The 19,432-nt window shown below is 45.1% G+C and overlaps 1 protein-coding gene and 1 long non-coding RNA gene across 4 annotated transcripts in view; both read left to right on the forward strand.

Moving 5' to 3' along the window:
• Positions 1–5,359: 5,359 nt before the first annotated feature.
• Positions 5,360–19,432, forward strand: part of TBC1D12 (TBC1 domain family member 12) — a 41,754-nt gene continuing 27,681 nt past the window's right edge. The window contains exon 1 of one of the 3 annotated variants that reach the window (XM_080598220.1): positions 5,360–6,140. In XM_080598220.1, coding sequence (XP_080454346.1) covers positions 5,425–6,140 — 716 coding nt within the window. In that variant the 5' untranslated portion in view covers positions 5,360–5,424. The remainder of the gene's footprint in view (positions 6,141–19,432) is intronic. The other 2 variants (XM_080598218.1, XM_080598219.1) reach the window with 2 other exon arrangements.
• On the forward strand, positions 6,147–18,483 carry LOC308197556. The gene is made up of 2 exons (XR_013953071.1): positions 6,147–6,794; positions 6,950–18,483. It is a non-coding gene; the product is annotated as an uncharacterized lncRNA (long non-coding RNA).

Consider the following 19,432-nt stretch of genomic DNA (forward strand, 5'->3'; position numbering starts at 1 on the left):
GAGGACTTCTCTTGCAACTAAATTTAGTGGATGGAATTCCAGGGTGCCCAGGACCTGATGCTCAGTCTCAACAAACATTGTACAGCCATTCTGTGTATGCCTGCGTAACAACTGTAGGGTCAGGGCAGCATAAAATCAGGTCAGTTAGATTATTCGTAAAAAGTTATTGTGAACATAGCTTACAGTGTTTAGAGAATGCAAAGACAGAGTCCTGTTCTCATAGCCCCCAAAGTCTATTACAACACAAAGAAAATAGAATACAAATCCAATATGACTTGGCAAAATAAATAAATAAATACATAAAATTAAAGGGAAAATCCAAACAATCCTCTCTTTTTTTCTCCTTTTTTTTTCTGCTTTTATTTTATTATCCATATAAGTGATTTTATTACTATTAATGACATAGCAAGTAAACAGAGCACAAGACTGAGACAGGGATTTGTGATAATGTTGTAATCTCCATGGAGAAGGACTAACAGCTCTTTATCAGCTACATATTAGCTTAAAAAATATTTACTGCTGTAGTCTAAGGACTATGATGACACTCCACCTGAAAGTAGGAAAGTGCTGAGACTGAATATAAGTAATTCAAAATGGGTCTAATTAGTGGATGAAGCAAGCAAAGGAGAGCTGTTGTTGGTCCTAAAATACCCCAGAAACAACTTAGATGGAGAATAACTGGCCAAAATACTAGCGGGGAAGGAAGAAAAAAGCTCAGAGCTCTGCTTTGTTGCAGCAGCTTCCCCAAAAATATACTTCTACTAACCACACTGGGTTATTCCCTGAGTGAGTGAGGATCCCAGGCTGAGAAACGTGAAATCCTGTGTTGCCTCTTTACCCTCTCCTTTTCCTTATCTTCTGCTTTGTCTGTGTGTGCTCTCCCAGCTTGCACCTATTCCTTTGGGTGGATCCCAAAGGCTGGATGTGAACAAAAAGAGAAAGCTCTCAGTGTCTGTGAATACAACCTGAGGTTTCTGGCACATAGATGGACAGAGCCTGTGGATTAGGTAAGTGTTTCATTGATTGTCTGCATAGAAATTGGAAAATAAAAACATTTTGGATCCTAGCAGAAGCAGATTTTTTTTTTCAATTTCTCTTCTGTTCTATTAAGAATCAGGGTTCTTACATTAATTTACAATACATTAATAAATACTTCTATTTGTTTTGATCTTAACCTGGTTTCAGGTAAGGGTGATTTCTAGGTAACTATCTCTCCGTCCCTATGGGTTTAGTTACATTTAAAACAGGAATACTGGGATATGTCAGCAGTCTAGCTTTGCAGTATCTTGATGGTGATATCCAGAGGATAATAGATTAAGTGTCTACATAGGGATGTCGTCTACATAGGATAGTCTTGAAGTGGGCAGCATGGAGGTTACATGGAAGGAGAGTCTTCCAGAGCCTGTCAACAACTGGAAAGCCTTCTAGACCCTACAGGAACAATGGAAAAAATAAAGTTTAACCCATTCCAATGCTCAGGGAGGTTTTGACACTATTTGCAATACAGAAAGCATGAGCATACACGAGCAAAAGCACCACAGGCTGAATTATCTTAATACATGTACACAGCATGTTTGAGTGTAGTTTAATTCTGGGACTGCAGCACAACTGGGAATGTTCTAAGGAGAAGCCTGCAGTGTGTGAGAGTCTGCCAAACAGTACGTCTCTGAAGTCTTAATTAATTGTTAGCTATAGTCTGTGATGAAATCTAGTCCAGAAGGCATTGTATTAAAAGTGCAAACTGCTATTAGTGGAGTGTAAAGAGGTTCTTGCCAAAGTAGCATTTCCAAAGAAACTAGAGCCTCTGTAGCGAACTGCCAAAGAGCACAACCGTATTGCACATACAAGAACACCTGAGGATTTGGGAGCCTGAGGGTACGGCTCTTCCCGTATATTGATCTGAGGAAGCCATTCCATCTTTTAATTACAGAAGTAATGAAATGACACAGGGAAACCAGCAGCTACATGTAGGTTATGTGTGTAACTAATAAATGTGTATTTAAGTTATCAGTGTTGTTTGGCGTAAGAGGTGAACTAACATCTGATGCCTAGCTACGTTGTTCTTTTGAAAACGAGAACGTGCTGATGGGCATTGGCTTAGGGTTTGTACGGTTTGCTCCTGAATAAATATCTTTCTGTATTTTTCTCAGTATTGCCAGTAGCACTGTGTAAGGCTTGTTTTGCAAGGACCACTCACCAAAATATGCAGAGTTCATAGCCATGTGTTTTCAGCACTGGCCACAGCATACCTTGTCATTTGCAACATTTGCAACATTGGATCCCTACGTTATTGCAGGATATTCCTAATTTTTTTTAGACTTGGGAATAAAAAATGGTCTGTAGCACTAAAATCCATAACCATATGAAGCAACACCAATCAAAATGGAAACCAGAACTAAAACTAGTGACCTAGAATTGTGTTAATTATATGAGAGATATGTGACATTTCCTAAGCGTTCAGACCTTTGAAAGGGTGCAGTGATAGACAGGGGCTATTCCTAATGAGGGACCGTACTGAAAGGTCAGCTGTCAAAAACAGTCAAGGATGCAGACAGGTCTAGTTCTCTGCTGCCTGTGTATTTAACAGCCCTCTCAGGCATCAAGACTGGGTCACTGTAGCATGCTATAAATCTTTGGAACGAGGGTTGCAAACATTGCAGTTTGTGCAAACCCTGACTAAGGAGTACTGTAAAGCCTGGCTTGTTCCTTACATGGTATTTTAATTGTAAACTCGTTGGAGCAAAGTCTGCATGCATTAATTACTTGTACACCACCTCAGCGGGGATTTGCTTACATGGAACTTGCACATGTTCTTTGTAACATAAAATAATGAAACCAGTGACAATTGCTCTCTTTCTCTTTCAGTGGCTAAAAGTGAAAACAAACTAGCCAGACTCTCTCGTTTAGCTCCTGTTTATGTGTATTCTCTTGCTACCCCCTCACAACTGGCACTGCACTCAGAGCTGACAGCCTTCTAAGGTAGAAAAGAAAGTCTCTTTTTTCTGTCATCCAGAACACCTGGAATATCTTCCCCACAGTTAAGGTATTTTATAAACTGAGCTACAGGCTTTGTTCTCGCATAAAAGGTCTTAGCGAAGGAAAAAGAACTCAGCTCAATGAATCTGTTATGTGACTGTTTCTTTACAAACTTGTTTGGTAAAGTTTTCCCCTTCATAACAGTCACCTGAGAGAGCCAGGAGCACAAATGATTTTATTACATGCAAATTGCCCTAATCAGTTTTAGGGCAATATAAAACTACTGCCCCGTAAGTTATTTACAATATTCATCTAAGCATCTATTTTCTTTTCACTAACAAATTATGCTATTTCTTATATAAAATACTGGATACTAAGGATCTATGTAGTAACATTTTAGTCTGTATAGTTTTATATAGTCTTCTTAGTTTTATATAGTCTACTTTTTGCTTAGCTTGCTCAGCATCTTGCAGTGTACGCTGCATCTTGCAGCATCCCAGTTAAACAGTTGAAAATCCACACAACATACTCTGTGGACCTCTGAGTGCTTCCTTAAACCTAAAATTTGCTTTAACCAAGGCAGCTTTCTCTTTCATTTTGTTCTGGCACAGAATGAGTTCCTGGATAATTCATACTTTATGGATTCACACTGCACCCACTACTTTGTTACATGTAAGGCAAAGAGAGCTGCTATGCCTCCACAACAGCTCGCTTTATAGCACATTGCCCAGGGTAACAATGAATATATAGACGTTAAGCGAATTCACTGTTGATCCCTTGTTACTGTGTATGAAATCTCCAGTTTAAGACAGATAGAACACTACCCAGTCCCCTCCTTTTTTACTTTTGAAGACACTGTGTCTGTGCTGCCCATAGCTGTTGACTACTCAGGTGCTCCTTGGGATATTCTGCTTGCTGCATCAGTTTCAAATACTCTAGAAGAAATGCAAGGTGGATGGATGAGCCGCGTGCCCAGACCCCTACTTTAAAAGAGGATCCGTGGCATGTGTTGCGCAAGCTGCATGTTCCATTTGCACAGAGTACAGAGAGCCTCTGTAGCACCCGTCATCTATGTCCTCTCATCAGCCATGCTGATCAGGCCACGTGTCACAGCGCAGAACAGAAAACCTACCCTCTTAGTTACAGCAGCAAAAAGCTTAATTAAAAAAAAAATAGTTAACCAAAAAGCTTAATTAGTTCATCATTTCTAATGGTTTGGTTTGACTGAAGTAGCCTACAAAGCGTTCCCACAAGCAGTCCAGGTGGCATACCACGGGACAGGTAACGCTGGCAACCTCCACTGGGCATTTTTCCAAGCTGCTGAAGGCCAATGGTCCTTCATCTCACCCAGCTGTCACTGGATGAGGCCGTGTACCTCCTCTCAAGAAAGGCAAGGCAGCAGAAAAACAAACCAAAACAATGTGTGTCTTCTCTAACCTCCGAGATTCCAAGTATTTGCAACCTACTCAAGTCAAAATGGCTGAGATCGGAGTTGCTTGTTCCATGGAAAACACGCAGTGCTGCATGCCTGACCTCAGAAGTACAGCGACAAGGGGAAAAAAAAAAAAACAAACAACACACACCACAGACCATTTTTTATTTATTTCTTTGCTAAAGACAAGCCTGGAAGACTTCAGACTGCAAAGTCCTTACAATAAGTCATAATGAAATGCAACAGCTTTTTATCTTGGTGAAGATTCCTACCTAAAACCCCTGTTCCTCAGACACCCTCAGGTCAGTCACAACCATTTAAGGCTGCTGGCAGCTCCCGGCCCCCTCCCCGCTCCCCCTCAGGGCCGACGCCTGTCCCCGGGCACGCCGCAGCTGGCGGCGGTTAAAAGCCGGGCCCTCAGGTGCCGCGGGGCGGCCGGATGGAGGGCTGTGAGGGCCGGGGGCTCCCCGGGGAGCTGCGCTTCCCCTGCTACCGGCTGTGAGTGCAGCGCGGCGGGGACGGGAGCGCTTGTGAGGGGCTGGGGCTGGCCTGGGGGGCGGCAGCCTTGCGGCTGCGGTGTGGTGGCTGTGGTGTTAGGGCTGAAGTAGGGGCGTGAAGCCCTCTGCCTTTTCTTTAACCACTGCCTCCTGGCCTCGCTCTCTCACGGGAGCGCCTTGTCTCCCCTGAGGGACGCGCTGGGAGGTGCGGGTGCCCGCCTGCAATACGGTAACGCGGGGCGGCCCCCCTCTAGGTGCCGTCTCCGCCGGGCCGGGCGGGGGCGCCCTCCCTGCCCTGCCCTGCCTCTCTATGGTGCCTTTCCCGGGGGGGGGGCGGCGGCGCGCGCATGCGCCTTGCCTCACGCCGAGCGGCGGCTGCGGGCGGTGGCGGCGCCGCCGGTGCTGAGCAGCGCGCGCCGCCCGCCCCGCCCCCTGTGGCCCCGCCCCCCGGGCCCCCGCCCCGCCCCGCCGCGCCGGGGGGGCTGCGCCGCTGGCACCGGCGGGGCTCGGCGGCGGCAAATGGTGGGGCCGGACGATGGCGGGGCTCCGGGCGTGCTCCCCGCGGGCCGGCGGGAGGCGGCGGCGGCGGCGGAGGAGGAGGAAGAAGAGGAGGAGGAGGAGGACGGGGAGCGGGATGGGAGCCGGGGCTTGAGGCCGGGGAGCGGCGGGCCCGGCCGGCAGCGGCTGCTGCTGCAGCGGTACCTGGCGGCGCTCGGCCCGGCGGCGGGCGGGAGGCGCTGCCCGGAGAAGCCGGCCAACGGCGCCGCCCCGCACGCCGCGGGGGCGATGACCAACGGGGACGTCGGCTTCCTGCGGGCCGAGCCGCCGCCGGCCCCCCGGGCGTCGGGACGGGCCGCGCCGGGCCGCCATGAGGAGGAGGAGGAGGAGGAGGAGGAGGAGGAAGCGAAAGTGCAGAACGGGGGCTTCCTCCTCTGCTCGCCCGGCCCCGGCGGCGGCCCCGCGGGGACGGCCCTGGAGGAGCCGCTGCGGAGCTGCTGCCTGCGGGGCGAGGCGGGGCCGGGCGGCGGCAGCCCCCCGCCGGCAGCCCCGGGGCCGCCGCCGGGCTTCACGGACGTCAGCCTGGGCTCCCGCAACACGTACGAGGTGAGCCGCCGCCGCAGCGCCCCGGAGCACCTGCCCCGCGGAGGGACGGCGCCGCCGGGACCGCCGCACCCAGCGGCCGAGCGGGCCCGGCGGGCGGCGGGCGGCAGCGGCTTGGCCGAGTTCTTCAGCAGGTACGGGCCGGAGGGAGGGGGCCCGGCCCCGGGGGGCGGCGGGCACCCTCCTCCGGTGCCTTCCTCTCGGCGGTGTGGGTGCTGCGGGGTGGCTTATTCCACAGCGCGGGGCGGAAAGCCGCCACCGCCGGGCTTTGTGCTGAAATTAGCGGGGTGCCTGCTAAATTTCTGACGCAGGAACTTGAACTTTGGGGCATCCACCTGCATTGCTTTGTGGCATGTTTCTCTCTTTAATGAGAGCACCACTCGGGAGGTGCCTCTTTACTGTAACAGTTGACAGCACACTCTGTGTTACTTCTCTGAATTTTACAATGGGAGTTAAATTTCCCAGTTTCCACTAGTTCTTAATCCCCAAGCCCTGGTGTTACAGTCGTGTGGTAGTTGCTCTGATAGCACAGCAGGTCTCTGAGTGGTTTGAGATGACAGAATGAGATTAAATTACTGACTGAAGAATTGATGTGAGAGAGCAGGGATTTGGTCTCGAGGCATGACCCCAAACCGAGAAACAGGCTGCTTCTGCCAGCCCTCAGGGAAGGGACGGATGGGTTCCTGCCTGAGCTTAGGGTCAGTGTCACTTGCAGAGCCAGGTTGTTGCCACTGCTTTGTGTCACAGGTGGACCAAGAGCTGTGCCTCTGTTCCCCTATTTCTCATCAGTGCTCTTACATTCCCTGTTTTCCATGTTACGTGGCTGGCAGTATATTGCCTTTCCTTCGCCTCGTTGCTCTAACAGTTTAACCAGCTACGTTATTTGTTGCTTTTTGCCCCAGAGCAATGGCTTAATGAAATTCTGGAGAACTTTGGCTCCTAGAAGAGGCTGAACTCGGTGTGCAGTTGAAGTTGTCAATATACAGTGACGCTTTAAGTTTTCAGTGAAGACCTGGGTAATACCCGGGAAAAATTTAATTGCTTCTATGTTGGCAAAAGCTAGAGTGCTGACACTTCTGCTTAAAAAAAGGGTTTGCCAGGGAGCTGATCTCCCAGCCCCTCACTGGCCCGGCTGGCTGCTCCTCACGTGCGCTTGGCCTGGGCAGCAACGGCGGCTTCAGAGGCTCTGCTTTCAGCTCCGCACATGCAGCTGTGAGAGTGTCGAGCTTGCAGCCGATATCATTTCAGCAGCCAAAATGAGATCCATTAATGAAGCACACTTTTACTGTTTTTTCTAAAAACAAAACTCAAGTTTCTGTTACTTGATAGACTTATCTCTAGGTAGAATAATGCTAGCATTCGTGTCCTCCATTGCTTAGAAAAGTGATAACCTTCTTTTCATGACTTTTTTAGCAATCAGTTCTTGTCCTCTAATCTCTTTCTGATACTTCAAAAGCTTAGACTTGTAACATCTTTATTAAAAGTCTCAGATTAATATAAAACCAACAGTTGCTGTTGTGAGTTGGTTGTTCTCGAGTTCCTCAAAAAGAAATACCTCGGCTCTCAGTAATAAAGATAGAAATTGTTGAAAATAATCCTGTGACTGAATGCTTGTAGCAACAATACCTCTTGTGAAGTTCCTCACCAGGTGATTGTTTGAATTTTTAAAAGAGCATAGGGCCATAAATGATGTTCCCCAAAGTTTTCAGCTGTACTGGGTGGTGGTGCTCTATCGAAAGTGGTGGCTGTGCTAAATACAGGTGGTTTGGTGGTCTGATGCATCTTGTAGGGGATGTTTCACACTTGTAATGCTCTTTGCCTAGTTCATAAGCTGTCTAAAATTTGATAGCTCCATTTTTTCCCCTCCCTATAGCCATAATTATATGGCACTTTCTTTTAAAGGTGGATGTTTCTTCCTCCTGTTTGGTTAAAAGCAGAGGGCAGGCATGGGGGAAGTCGTGCTGCCTGCTGTGGGAAGGCTCTGTTGTTCTCTAGCTGCCCAGTCAGACAAACTCCTCTGGCCTGACAGGTCGGGGCTAGGGGGCTGCTCTGTCCAGCTGCTTATTCCCATCTCCTTAGCTGTCCGACCAGCATGTTCTGCAGCTCTGTGAAATGAGCCGAGGTAACTGTGTTCATGTGAATGAACTGAGGAGAAATTGATGAGGGGAGGCCAGAGGAGAAGCAGGCAGCTGCGCACAGCAGCTTCTTACCTGCTGTGCTATGGGGAGAGTGGCTGAGCCCTCTAGATTGATAGAAATTTGCCCAAGGTCTTAGAATAATTGCTACTGACAGTGCTTGCAGCTATTTTTCTGTATGTATGGGGTGTAACAGTTGGTCCTGGGATCTTAAAGTTGTGTTTGTGTAACATTAGGAAGCCTGTCAAATCAGTGCTAACAGCTTTTTATTGGAAAAATAACTGTTTTTGCTGTCTCTTGGTTCCACGTCTTTGTGTGCCTTCGTGTATGAAATGGGATGTCTCAAGCGAATCGGAGGTGCGTGGAGCGGAGCGCTGTGGCAAGGCGAGCTGCGGCTGTGGTCGCGTGTCGCCACTCTGCCGCTGCTATGGTCAGAGCATTAAGTGGCACCTGGAAAGCCGCCTGCCACTGCTTTGTGCTCCTGTGTGTGATTCATAACCTGGTCGTGTATAGCCACTGTTCTTACGGTCTGAGGTCTTGAGTAACAGCGTACAAGCATGGCGTTCTCTTCTTGGGTTATTCGATTGCTTTTGGGTAGTCCCAGGGGTTGCTGTTGTGTACCGGATGGTTTAGTGAGCAGTGTTGTGTGGGCACTGCAATTAGGGCAGTGAGGATTGCTTTGGCCCCCAAAGCAGCACCTCTAGAGCAGAACAGGGCAAGTAGCAGTAAATGTCCTGGGGGAGAGATGGAGCCCCAGAGATCCTGCACCTCTTTTGAAGGTGACTTGGGCTTCCTATTTTTACATGCGCATACCAGGCACCTTCTCAGCTTGTGTAGCTATTGTTCCTTTCTGAATTGCGTGTTTACCTAGATAAATTTAGGTATCTGGGAGCTGACAAAGTTCCTGATTGCTTTGTGGTTCCTGGAGTCAAAGCCTAATGTTGACAATAGCAGTGATACATTGTTATCATAAAGCCCCATTTTCCCAAATCCTTGTTTTCCAGAAATCATATAACAAGTTTTCTTTTCCTGGTAAAATCACAAAGATTTTAAATCAAAACTGCTGCTGTTCATAGGTCTTCAGAATGTGCTGTGAGCTATAGTGGTAAGGGCTGCAAGCGTGTGGTAGTTGGCGTGCGTATGCTTATAAAAACTGTCATTAGTCTCATCCTTCCTTCCTCAAGGGGAGTGGTTGCCCTTGCTGCCAGGAAGTCTTGACAAATCTTTACCCTTGGGGATGGTGGGAAGCTGGATGGAGCTGGTATGTGCAGGAGCAGAGAACTGAGGATTCACTTGAGCCTGCATCTTTCTCCCTCTTTTTCCCTCTTTGTAAGCTTTGTAAGCACGGCTCTGTGGTTCGCTAAGTAGGTAGGTCTTCAAAAGCTGCTGCTCTCCTTGCTCTGAAAAACGTCCTTGACAGAGGGCTGCGGAAAGGCTCACTCCTGAGCCCTGCTGCTTGTGTACCGGAGATCTGTAGCTTGCATTTCAATTTATTACTAAGCAGCACCTGCAGCTCTTTTAACTGTATAGGCACACCTGGGCTATGCCTGCACCTCCTGAATGGTTAATGCCAGAATTGTATACAAATAGAAATATCAAAGCTTTTCAGTTTCATAAATCATCATGAACTTCGGGGGAAGGGCTGCACATCTGTTTTGTGGGGTTTTTGTCAAAAAGGGCAGCTCACTCTCCACTTGACTCCTAGTTGCCACAGATCTTCTAAACCTTCTGTTTGTGTAAAGATCAAGGAACTGATTGATGGAGTTTCAGTGATTAATTTATATTCCTGTATTGTCTGTGCCTTTATCCTAGGCAGTTCTTGCTGGCATCCTGAAAGACTTGTGTTTTTTTTCCTTTTTTCTGTCCAGATAAAAAAAAAACGTGGGGGTTGTGGAAGAGAACAGAGCTTCTAACAGGGAAATACACTGGCAATGTTTAAGAAAGGGAAAGAGAGAGGAGGGTTAAAACAAAGCTTGCCCCAGAAACTGCAAGGGCACTCTTCACCCTTCTGTCTCTCAAATGTAGCTTTTTGTTTTCTGCAAGCAGTCTTGTAACTTAAGTGAAGAAGCAGATACTTGTAACTGATTAGAATTACAGCTGCTGGGTGAAAGTAGGAAAGAGCACCTGGGCCCAAGTCTTGGAAGAATTGCTGTGGCTAACTTCAACCAGCATTCTCTTTCCCTGAGTTACAAGCATAACTAACTCAATATAAATAAGAACAAGTGTTCATATTATCAAAATCAGAAGCTCTTCCATGGATTTTTCACACCCCGTTCAATAAGAACGATTTGCGGTATGAAGCTGTGTTGACACCGTGACTGGTTTCTGGCTTTCAGTCATATGAGTGACAAAATGTATTGGCAACTTAAGTAAATCTGGTCTCCTGAGAAAGACAAACTGTAATAAACATTTCAGCTCCCAACCTTTTAAATAACCGTTCACACGGAAAACTTTACCGGAGGTGTGTGATCTTACTGTATCTCGGCATATTTAAAGGTTCTCTTACAAGTGCAGGTCTTGCTGTAGCAAATGAAGTCTGTACGAACAGCAGCCTTGTTTTTGTTTGTGAACGAGTTCCAAACATCTTAAGAAAATGAGCAAATCCTCAGGGTCTAGAAGTTGAAAATGGCTTTTGGAGAAAGTTTTACTCCTAGGCCTCATGTTATATAGCTTTTAGAGCTTTTTGTTCCTGAAAAACATGAGCAGTGGGTGTTTCACCATGATTTTTTAAGATGTTGTATACCCCTTATCCTAGCCAAAGCGATGTCTGTTGAGTAGCGAGCCAAAGTTCACGTGCACATGCACAGGTGGAAGAACGTACATTGATTTAACTCTGGATATGGATCAGATTGCTGTATGGCTACAACTTCTGCCTGCAGCCTGCTATTTTTTTCCTGAAAAGCTGACTTAAAAGATTGTACCTCCAAGACTTTAAAGCTGTATGTATAATCTTCAGCAGTTTAAAGTACTCCAAATATTATTAGCAATTTCTCTGCTGTCTTTGGTAGACAGTGTAATATTCTGTGTGGGTACAGGTATTTGCACTGGGAGTTGTATAATCCTAATAGGATTTTTCCTGAAGTCACTTTTATGCTTTTACTCTTCAGACTGTTCAGTTATTAGGATACTTTGTCTTGATTGTTTAAGACTGCAAAAGGAATTTAAGGTTTTTGACCACATTTCATTCACATGGATGAATAAATGGTTATCCCTGTCCTCAGTTTCTGGGAATTGCTGAAGTGTTTATCATGTGAACCCAGCCCTTTTTTATCCCTTAGTGGTGGTGTTTGTCCTTCAGCTATGAAGAGACAGGTCTGTTGTTAGGTTGGGTGGTAGGTATTGCCTTAAGCTTCTTTGGGGTCGTGATGCTGCTGTGCTTCTCAGGCTTTTTGGTATCGCTTCCTAGGGAAGTGAAGCCTAGGCAGATACTGCCTGGTCTGTAATACTCTAGCCTGCTGGCTGTGTTTGTCAAACTTCTGAGACTGAGAGGACTTGAATATAAAGACCCTACAGGTTTTCGAGTGCATGATGGGCAGAACGAGCAACTGCAGAGCATGTGACTCCTGGCCCCGCACTGGGGTAGCAGTGTGGGAGGTAGATGGGCAGTGTATGCATGAATTTCTGACTTCAATTAGTAGAAAGCTAGGTTTTGGTCATAGCTGAGTTTATTTCTCTAGACCTTATGAGGGCCAAGCACTCAGGCAAGTGTTCTCAATTTCCTGTCCTCCTTTCTTATCTTGAGACTGAAAATAACACCTGTAGTCTCTGGGAGGAAGCTCCTGGCCATTTTTTTCACTCTCCACCAAGGTACTCCTTTATTAAGAAGTCATGTTCAACTTCCATTGTTGTATTGGAAACTGTTATTTAATGCGCTCTCAGGTAAGTGAAAGTCTTTCCTGATCAGGTCATGTAATCAAGTGCCTTGTTAGCTCCCCTCCCCTGGGGGAGTTGTGTTGATCTAAACAAACCTGAAGGCCAGTGGTAGGAATAGACAAACTAAGTGACTGTCTGGAGCAGGATTAAATGAGAAAAGAGGCCAGAGATGCAGAGAGTAACAAAACCTCTATGTAGCCCTTCTCTATCTGCTAGAGCTGCGGAAAACCAGGCTTGCTGCTGCTGCCACCTCCATCGCTGAAGTCTGGTTTGATGTACTGAGGAAGGTGCTCCAGGAGAAGGGTGATGGTACTTGTCACATCCTGCTGGTGCTGCAGGAGCAGCACACCAAGCTGCAGATGCCAGCTCCTCTCCTTTCTGCAGCAGGGACAGGTCTCAGCCCCAGCAAGCTCAGTCCTCTCTGTGCTGCTGCAGTTGTCCAATACAACCATTAATGTAGGATCTTGTCTGTCCTGCTGCTGTGCATTAATGAGGCTGTTTATATGCTGGATGCCAGAATCGTTTAAGAAGTAAACAGGCCATCAGCTACCAAAGGTATCTGGGTGATTTTGTAGCTGTGAAATTAGAAGCAGTGCAGATTGCAGAGCACAAAGTATCTCTAGCTTGTTACAAGCTTTAGGAGTTGTGCAGGTTGCTTGCTGCTGTTCCTCATGTTCTGTCGGCAGCTGAGCGGTGGATTGAGGAGTATCTTTGTAAAACAGGCATCAGGCGAAACTGAAAGTCTCCTGCATGTTAACATCAGAAGTATAACAGATCTAAAATGTATTCTTGCTCTTTTAGCACTTCTGTGACTTATCATGAAAGCAGAGACATTGGATATATTGTGAAATCGCTAACCACGTTAGATACCTGGTATATTTATTGGCTGCAATTCACAGTAGTGTGTTGTAGTACTGCACTGCACAATCTGGTAATCAATGGGCACTGTCTCTAGGACCTGAAGGGAAGGCTCATGACTGAGGCTTAACCAGGCTGGTTGCAGCAGTAGGCACCGCGAGCTCATGGGACAGTCATCAAGTAACTGTCCTGTTTGAACTCAGTTCACTGATCTGTGGGCTCTGCCAAAGGCTTGGGATCTTTCTCACCTTTGTCTTGAAAATGTATATTGTATGGAGCATTTAGACTTTAGTGACTGTGGTGATGATGAAGCTGCTGACTTCTGTCTTGACTGGAAATGAGTCGCAACAAGAACAGTTTTAGGTAGTTTGCCTCATTAGGTTGTACTTGCATGAGACATCTTGGTGAACTGATTTCAGAATTTGTTGTCAGAAAACAAAGGGAATGCCTCTTCCCTGCTTCTGGTACTTATTTGATCCTGTGAGCTGCTGTAGCTCACAGAGTGAAAAGCTCGGGTGGCTTTCTGTGAGATGAGTTGAACTGACTTGTAAAGTACGGAGACTCTGGGGATGAAGACAGGAGAGAAAACATAGGACGTCACTGGTGCAAGGAGGAGGGGCGGGCTTCCCCTCAGCGGAGCTGAAACAGCTCTGTCATCCTGTGGGTGGGGGAAAGGGCTCTGGTTCCCCTCACGTTGTTTTGTTCATGTTGCTGGTTGCCCGCCTGTGACTCGGCAGGAGCAGGTGTTCTGGGCCACGCAGGAAACAGCAGGCCATAAGCAGTCAGGTGGTCACTTCTCCACTTGTTGCGGCCCAGTGATCCAGGATTTGGGGTTAGGCTCCATGAGCAAGTGGCATTTGGTTGTTGTTATAAATAAAAAAAAAAATAAAAATAAAATTGACCATGGAGTCTGGTGTAGTCTCAAAAGAGTTGCTGAAGTGCCTGGTTAAATGGGAAGATGATACAGTGCCTTGGCATGGAGCTCTGTTTTGCTATTTCACTTGGAAAAGTAAATGTGAGACTGTGTTGATTGTCTTCCTTTACTCCATTTGTACTTGAGCATCCTGAAATTTAATCAGTTACCTTGCACATGTCTGCTTGTGTATGTATGTTTCTCAGTAGGTGAGCCCGCTGTCCGACAGCAGGCCTGTGCAACAGCTCTTTGTTAGGAGCGCCATTTAGGCTGTTAAAGTGCTGTTTGCCAGTAAGTGTGCTGGACAGGGTGTTCTGTAATGCTGCTAAACACTTCCAGCTCTTAAAGCTTTCCAAGTGTTTGTGTACCTGTAGTAAAACTGTTCTGCCACCAGAATTTGTGAGTCCACTCGCAAATGGACTGGCACTACTTAAGAGGAGCTTGAGCAGTACGGCTGATCTAACTTAGTCTCTTCAGTGCAGTCCCACAACAATTCCCTTAATCTTGGTGTCTAGTCTGAGGTCAGGAGCCTCCTTCTCTACCCCATAGCCCTTTGCAGCTACTCCATGGCCATTCATTGGGTTTCAGGTTTACCTAATCCTAGCCGAGGCTTTAGTTTACCAGTAATATCAATCGGAATGTCATCGCTATGTTTAAAACAACAACAATATCCAACCAAACAAAAACACCACACACAAACAAACTACAAGCTTGGTCTTGTTGGGAGGTGCATATTTTCCTGTTTAGCATTTCTGGTTTCTTTATTTTAATTTTTTGAGGGAAGAAGAGAGGAACCAAGAACTCATTTGTATAGTACTGAAGGCTGTTGTTTGAGTATTACAGATGCGAACACTGAAGTTCCTTTGGAGAAGGTGGTTTGGGAAACTTCTTGGATTGTCTTGGTTTGAAAAGAGGAGAGCTTTATGCTGCTGAAAGTTGCTGAAACTAGCACCATCCTGAAAGCTCATCCTGTAGCAAAGTGGTGGAGGATGTGAACCGTAAAATTGGTTGGGTCCCCTCTCCTCCAGTCTAGGCAGAGATTAGCAACTTGTGCTTGGAACAATTGTCTATATACACTGGCCTGGAATAGGCTCATGCTGTTTTAAGTTATCATACATTCCACATTTTTAGTTTCAGTAAGTACTACATTTATTGGTGAGTTGTTTTGTTCTAAATCTCCACATTAGGAATTCTACGTCTGAAAACACTCGCATGTTAACCGATTGCTGAATCTAACACAGAGTAAGGTTGAGGTGGGAGAGTAAAAGATTAATTGAAAAGTGTATTTGTAAGGTAGGTGGTGTTTGCTCTTAATTTTTTTTATGCCCATGGGACTTTCCCAGACATAATAATGTGAGAAAACACTTCAGAGCATTTGAAAGTGAGCAGGTAGCAGCTGGGTAGTGTTGCAAAATTTAAATCTATCATAGCGGGAAAGCAGTGACACCCTGCTGGGTGGTCTAGGACATATATTGTGGACCTTTTGGGGGCACTTTATCAATTCCTACAAATTGTGCACTGTATATAAACAGTGTAAAATATAGAAATAGAATCCTACTTTTACAAAGCCTGCAGTCCAACAAGTAGCTAACCAAGAAGGTTTTATTTCATTTTAATGATTCATTATTTATGCTTAGTTGAGTTGCATTTGTTTCTGTATGTAAATTATTGAGAAGTCTTGTTTAAAGCATAGAGCTAGTCATTTATAGCCAGGTAATGTTTTTATGCTGCTATGTCCGAACTTCTGCAAATAAAACCTTAATAGACTGGATGAGGTTGAGTATGAAGAAAAACCTGTTGTGCTCTTAACCAGCTCTTGTGTTTTACACATGGTAAAAAACATGCCAATGTGAACGTAGTAGTTCATGTTCTCAATTATAGCCATGAAAGAATAGGGAGTTGTAGGCTTTCAGGGGTCTTCAGAACTTGTGCAGACCATTCTGAAAGTATGGTTTTAAGTCAAAACTATTAATATAATGCTATATGGGTAAAAAAAAAAAGTCTGTAACAATTCCTGGGATATATCTCTTCTGACTCGTCACTGATGCAGCTATCTGGATAAGCATTATTGGGTACATAAGTAGCTTCCTAATCAGTTTCTTTCAGCTAATTCAGGTTTCAAACAGACCTATTTTGTATATCTACAAAGCTTATTTAAAAATTAACATAGGAATGGAGCGAAAACAGACAGTGTATACAAGCAGAACTGTTCTTTGTGGAGGTGCAAAATCAGTTTTATCATAGTACATAAACAGTTTTTTATGAGTTTGACTTGTTACTTCATATTTCTTTTACTCGTCTGGGGATTTTATTGGAGTTACTGGATTTCTTAATGTATTGCAGAGTAAAGCAGCTTTCCAGGGTTTTTAACTGTATTTTTTAATTATAGTTTTTTTAAAAGGCAAACCAAAAGCAAAACCACAGAGCAAAACCCTGAACTGTTTGTAGTCAAACAGGGTGCTGCTCGTTTGCAGCATTAACTTCATGCTGGTTTTCCTCTAAGCCTTTATGATTCTGAGAGGAAAAGTTATGTTGGCAGGAGTGGGGAAGCTCTTGATGACTTGATGTGATGCTGATTCTTTCCTGTTGGTGTCTGTCTTCCCTGGATTTAATACGAGACAGTTGTTGTATTCAGTGTTCACCATTAGGTATTAGGGCACTCAATAAAAAGGAAAATATGATCAGCCCTCGCTTCCTTTGGTTCTTGTGGCTTTCAGATCTTGTTTTCTCAGTGTTTCCCTAGTTGGAGTTCTGGTGATTTCATTCTCCGATATAAGTAGAAGAATGATGCTGCAACCTTTCCTTCAGTGGGGAGGAGGCAAAGCCCTGTTGGGGTACCTGTGTACTTTGGCTGCTTTGCATTCTTAAAATCTGGTTGAAATTGCATCACTAAACTGACTCAGCAGTTGCGGTGTTTTTCTGTGCAATCACACTAGAAGTACTTGAACAATGCAGAGTAGGTTACACACACCAGGGCTGCGTTTCCATTTCGTACCTTGCAACTTAGCTGCATTTTGCTGTTTTCTTTGTGGTTTGATCACAATTACCACCTCCTGCTTCTCTAACTGGTCAGGATACCTGGGCTACCAAGCAGCTTCCTTGCTTCTGTGGGCATTTAAGGACTAACCCTGCTGTGGTTGGCACTTTCCAATGCCGCTTAGTGCATGGGCGTAAAGGCTACGGGTTGCGGTTTTGTGGTAGGAGTGAAGGGGGGAGTCGGAACCTATGTCTTGTTAGATGTAAGCTAGAGGACTAAAGGCTTGTGAATGCTTTCTTAGGGTTACTGTTAGAAATGCTGGTCTCAAACGGGAATTGAAAAATGAAGTTAATTGTTTCCAATAGTGTAGTACTATCACTCATCAACACCAGACCTGTTCTCTGTGATGGTTCTTCTGACAGGCTCCTTTCAGACTCAAAGTTAAGATTGGAAACACAAGGCTGTGTGTTCGGAGTGGGCAGGAAAGCAACTTCATTTTTTGATGGGATGCACAAAGCTGTGAAATACTCATAGCCTGTTATTACTGGCATGCAGTAGAGTTGTAGGGAGGGAAGATAAGCATGTGTGATTTTGTAAGAACTGTAGCAAAATGATGTTTGGTCCGCATTCAGACTTCACCAACTTATCTTAGCAAGAAAAATGACTTGAAAGAGAAAAGCAGTGTGGAAACAAGCAATTACATTACTAGAACACAATGTGAATGCCACCTGTGGGAGCATCTCTGTGTTAGCATCCCGTTGGTATGGGAGCTCTGGCACAAAGTGTGGTGGGCACAGGCAGGAGCGCTTCCAGCAGCCTTCTTCAGGAAGGAAGAACTGCCACTTGTTGCTGTCACTTCGGGTGTTTTAGCTGTGTGATTGTGAGAGCCCGTGGATTTTGTTTAGTGTAGCCCAAACAATGCTAAGCATAGATTTCTTGATAGGTGATAGTAATGAGTTTTTATTCTGTGGCTTTTCATGTTTCTGTTACTTTCCGTGCTCTTCAGTGCGCCTACTGCAGTGTTTTTCAGAGGATTGCTTGAGAGTACTTCTGTGTACTACATTGTGGCTACATAAAACTAAAAGGGAGAAAAACTTGTGACTTTCGTTGGGCTTCTGTAAACTAGAGTGTAATTTAGTGAGCTAATTTAATGACTCTATCCCTTTCCAGCAAAGCATCGCTCAGTTCTAAAGTGTAGATTTATTTTCAAAGGAATTTTGAAGTTTTCAAATGGATTTTGAGATTCATTACGAATTGCTAATTTCTGGTTGACTTTTTTCTGGGATCAGTGAAGCTCATGAATATTCTAAGCAGTAACAAATATATCAAATCTAGTACACTTCCTGCAATTCAGTGAATGCAATTTGTAAGCGTTCACAGATGCTGTTCATTAAACAGGGCTTTTGTAAGGCTTTACTGTTGTCAACGGCACATCAGATGTGATACTGTTAGCTGCCAAAACAATGTATTAAAAGTGTCCTTCCATCCTAAGTTAAGCAAAGCTTATTTGTAAACCTCTCATTAATTACTCTTGGATTAGAATTCCTATGGGAGGCTTATTCTAACAAATGATACAAAGCTTGATCAGCTTTTTTGCCTTCAGAAGAAGCAGACTTTAATGGAAGTCTGGCTCTAAATACAATTGTATCTTTTCACTTGTGCATTCATAAAAAGCGAAACAAGCCTTTGCTTAATTCAGTACACCAATGAATGCGTGTATTCTTTTTTTAAAAAGCCCAAGATTTATTGTGGTGAGGACTATTCTGTAAGGCTTGTCTTAATGTTATGGTTGTTTTTCTTAAAATCAAGTCTCAAGAGCCACAAGCGTGCCTTAACCTTTTGTACAGAAATATTAGTGACAACCTTCTGTATGTCTACACATTTCTTCATTTTAAATCTACCAGCTTCCTGGTTAGTCATAAAACAGCTTTGATACGGTGATAGATTGGAAGATGTAAGCCTTAACACTGATGGCAGCTTCTACAAGTGCTAGGAGCAGTGAGGCTGAGCTGTTGGGTAATCCTGGCAGTATCCCATACTATGTGCAGGGACTGAGCAGTATTGCTGTTGCAGAAGCTGGGATGCGTGAGCTATTTTGTATTTCAAAAATAGTACTCAGGCTGTGTCTTCTTGCACACTTGCATTTCGGACAAGCGTCTTCTCCTGTTAAGTCCAAAGTCAGCCACTGTAGTAGTTTGGATTTCAGGATAAGGCTGTGGCATAATATTTAGTGTCTTGTTGGCCTACAGAATACTTTGGCTTGTTTCCCTGATGATCCTTTGAGCACTTGACCAGCTTTTTAGTAGCCCTGTGGAGCAGGATGTCCTCTAGAGCTTCTGTAGTGCTTTGCAGTGAGAACATGGGGTGTGTATTTGTGTTCAGACTGATCCTGTTTATTGTTTAGTCAGAAGTCAACTCTTGTCCTGCTGTGGGTTAACCTCTTAAATGAGGTTGAATTTAACATGAGCATATTTAAGAGCCTCTCGGCTGAGTTTTTTAATAACGTTAACTTTATACGCTTCTGAACAAATGAACAAAATATTGTGTGCTTAGCAAACTGAGTTAAAACCACTGTTAGAGGCCTGAAACAGCAGACAAGTATTTTAGAAAGCAGTGGGTAGAAGAAAACAAGAGAGGAAGAGACATGCAGTGTAAGTTAGATAAAGCATA

This window comes from Anser brachyrhynchus (assembly GCF_964034855.1).
Source record: "Anser brachyrhynchus genome assembly, chromosome: 6".
Taxonomy (NCBI): domain Eukaryota; kingdom Metazoa; phylum Chordata; class Aves; order Anseriformes; family Anatidae; genus Anser; species Anser brachyrhynchus.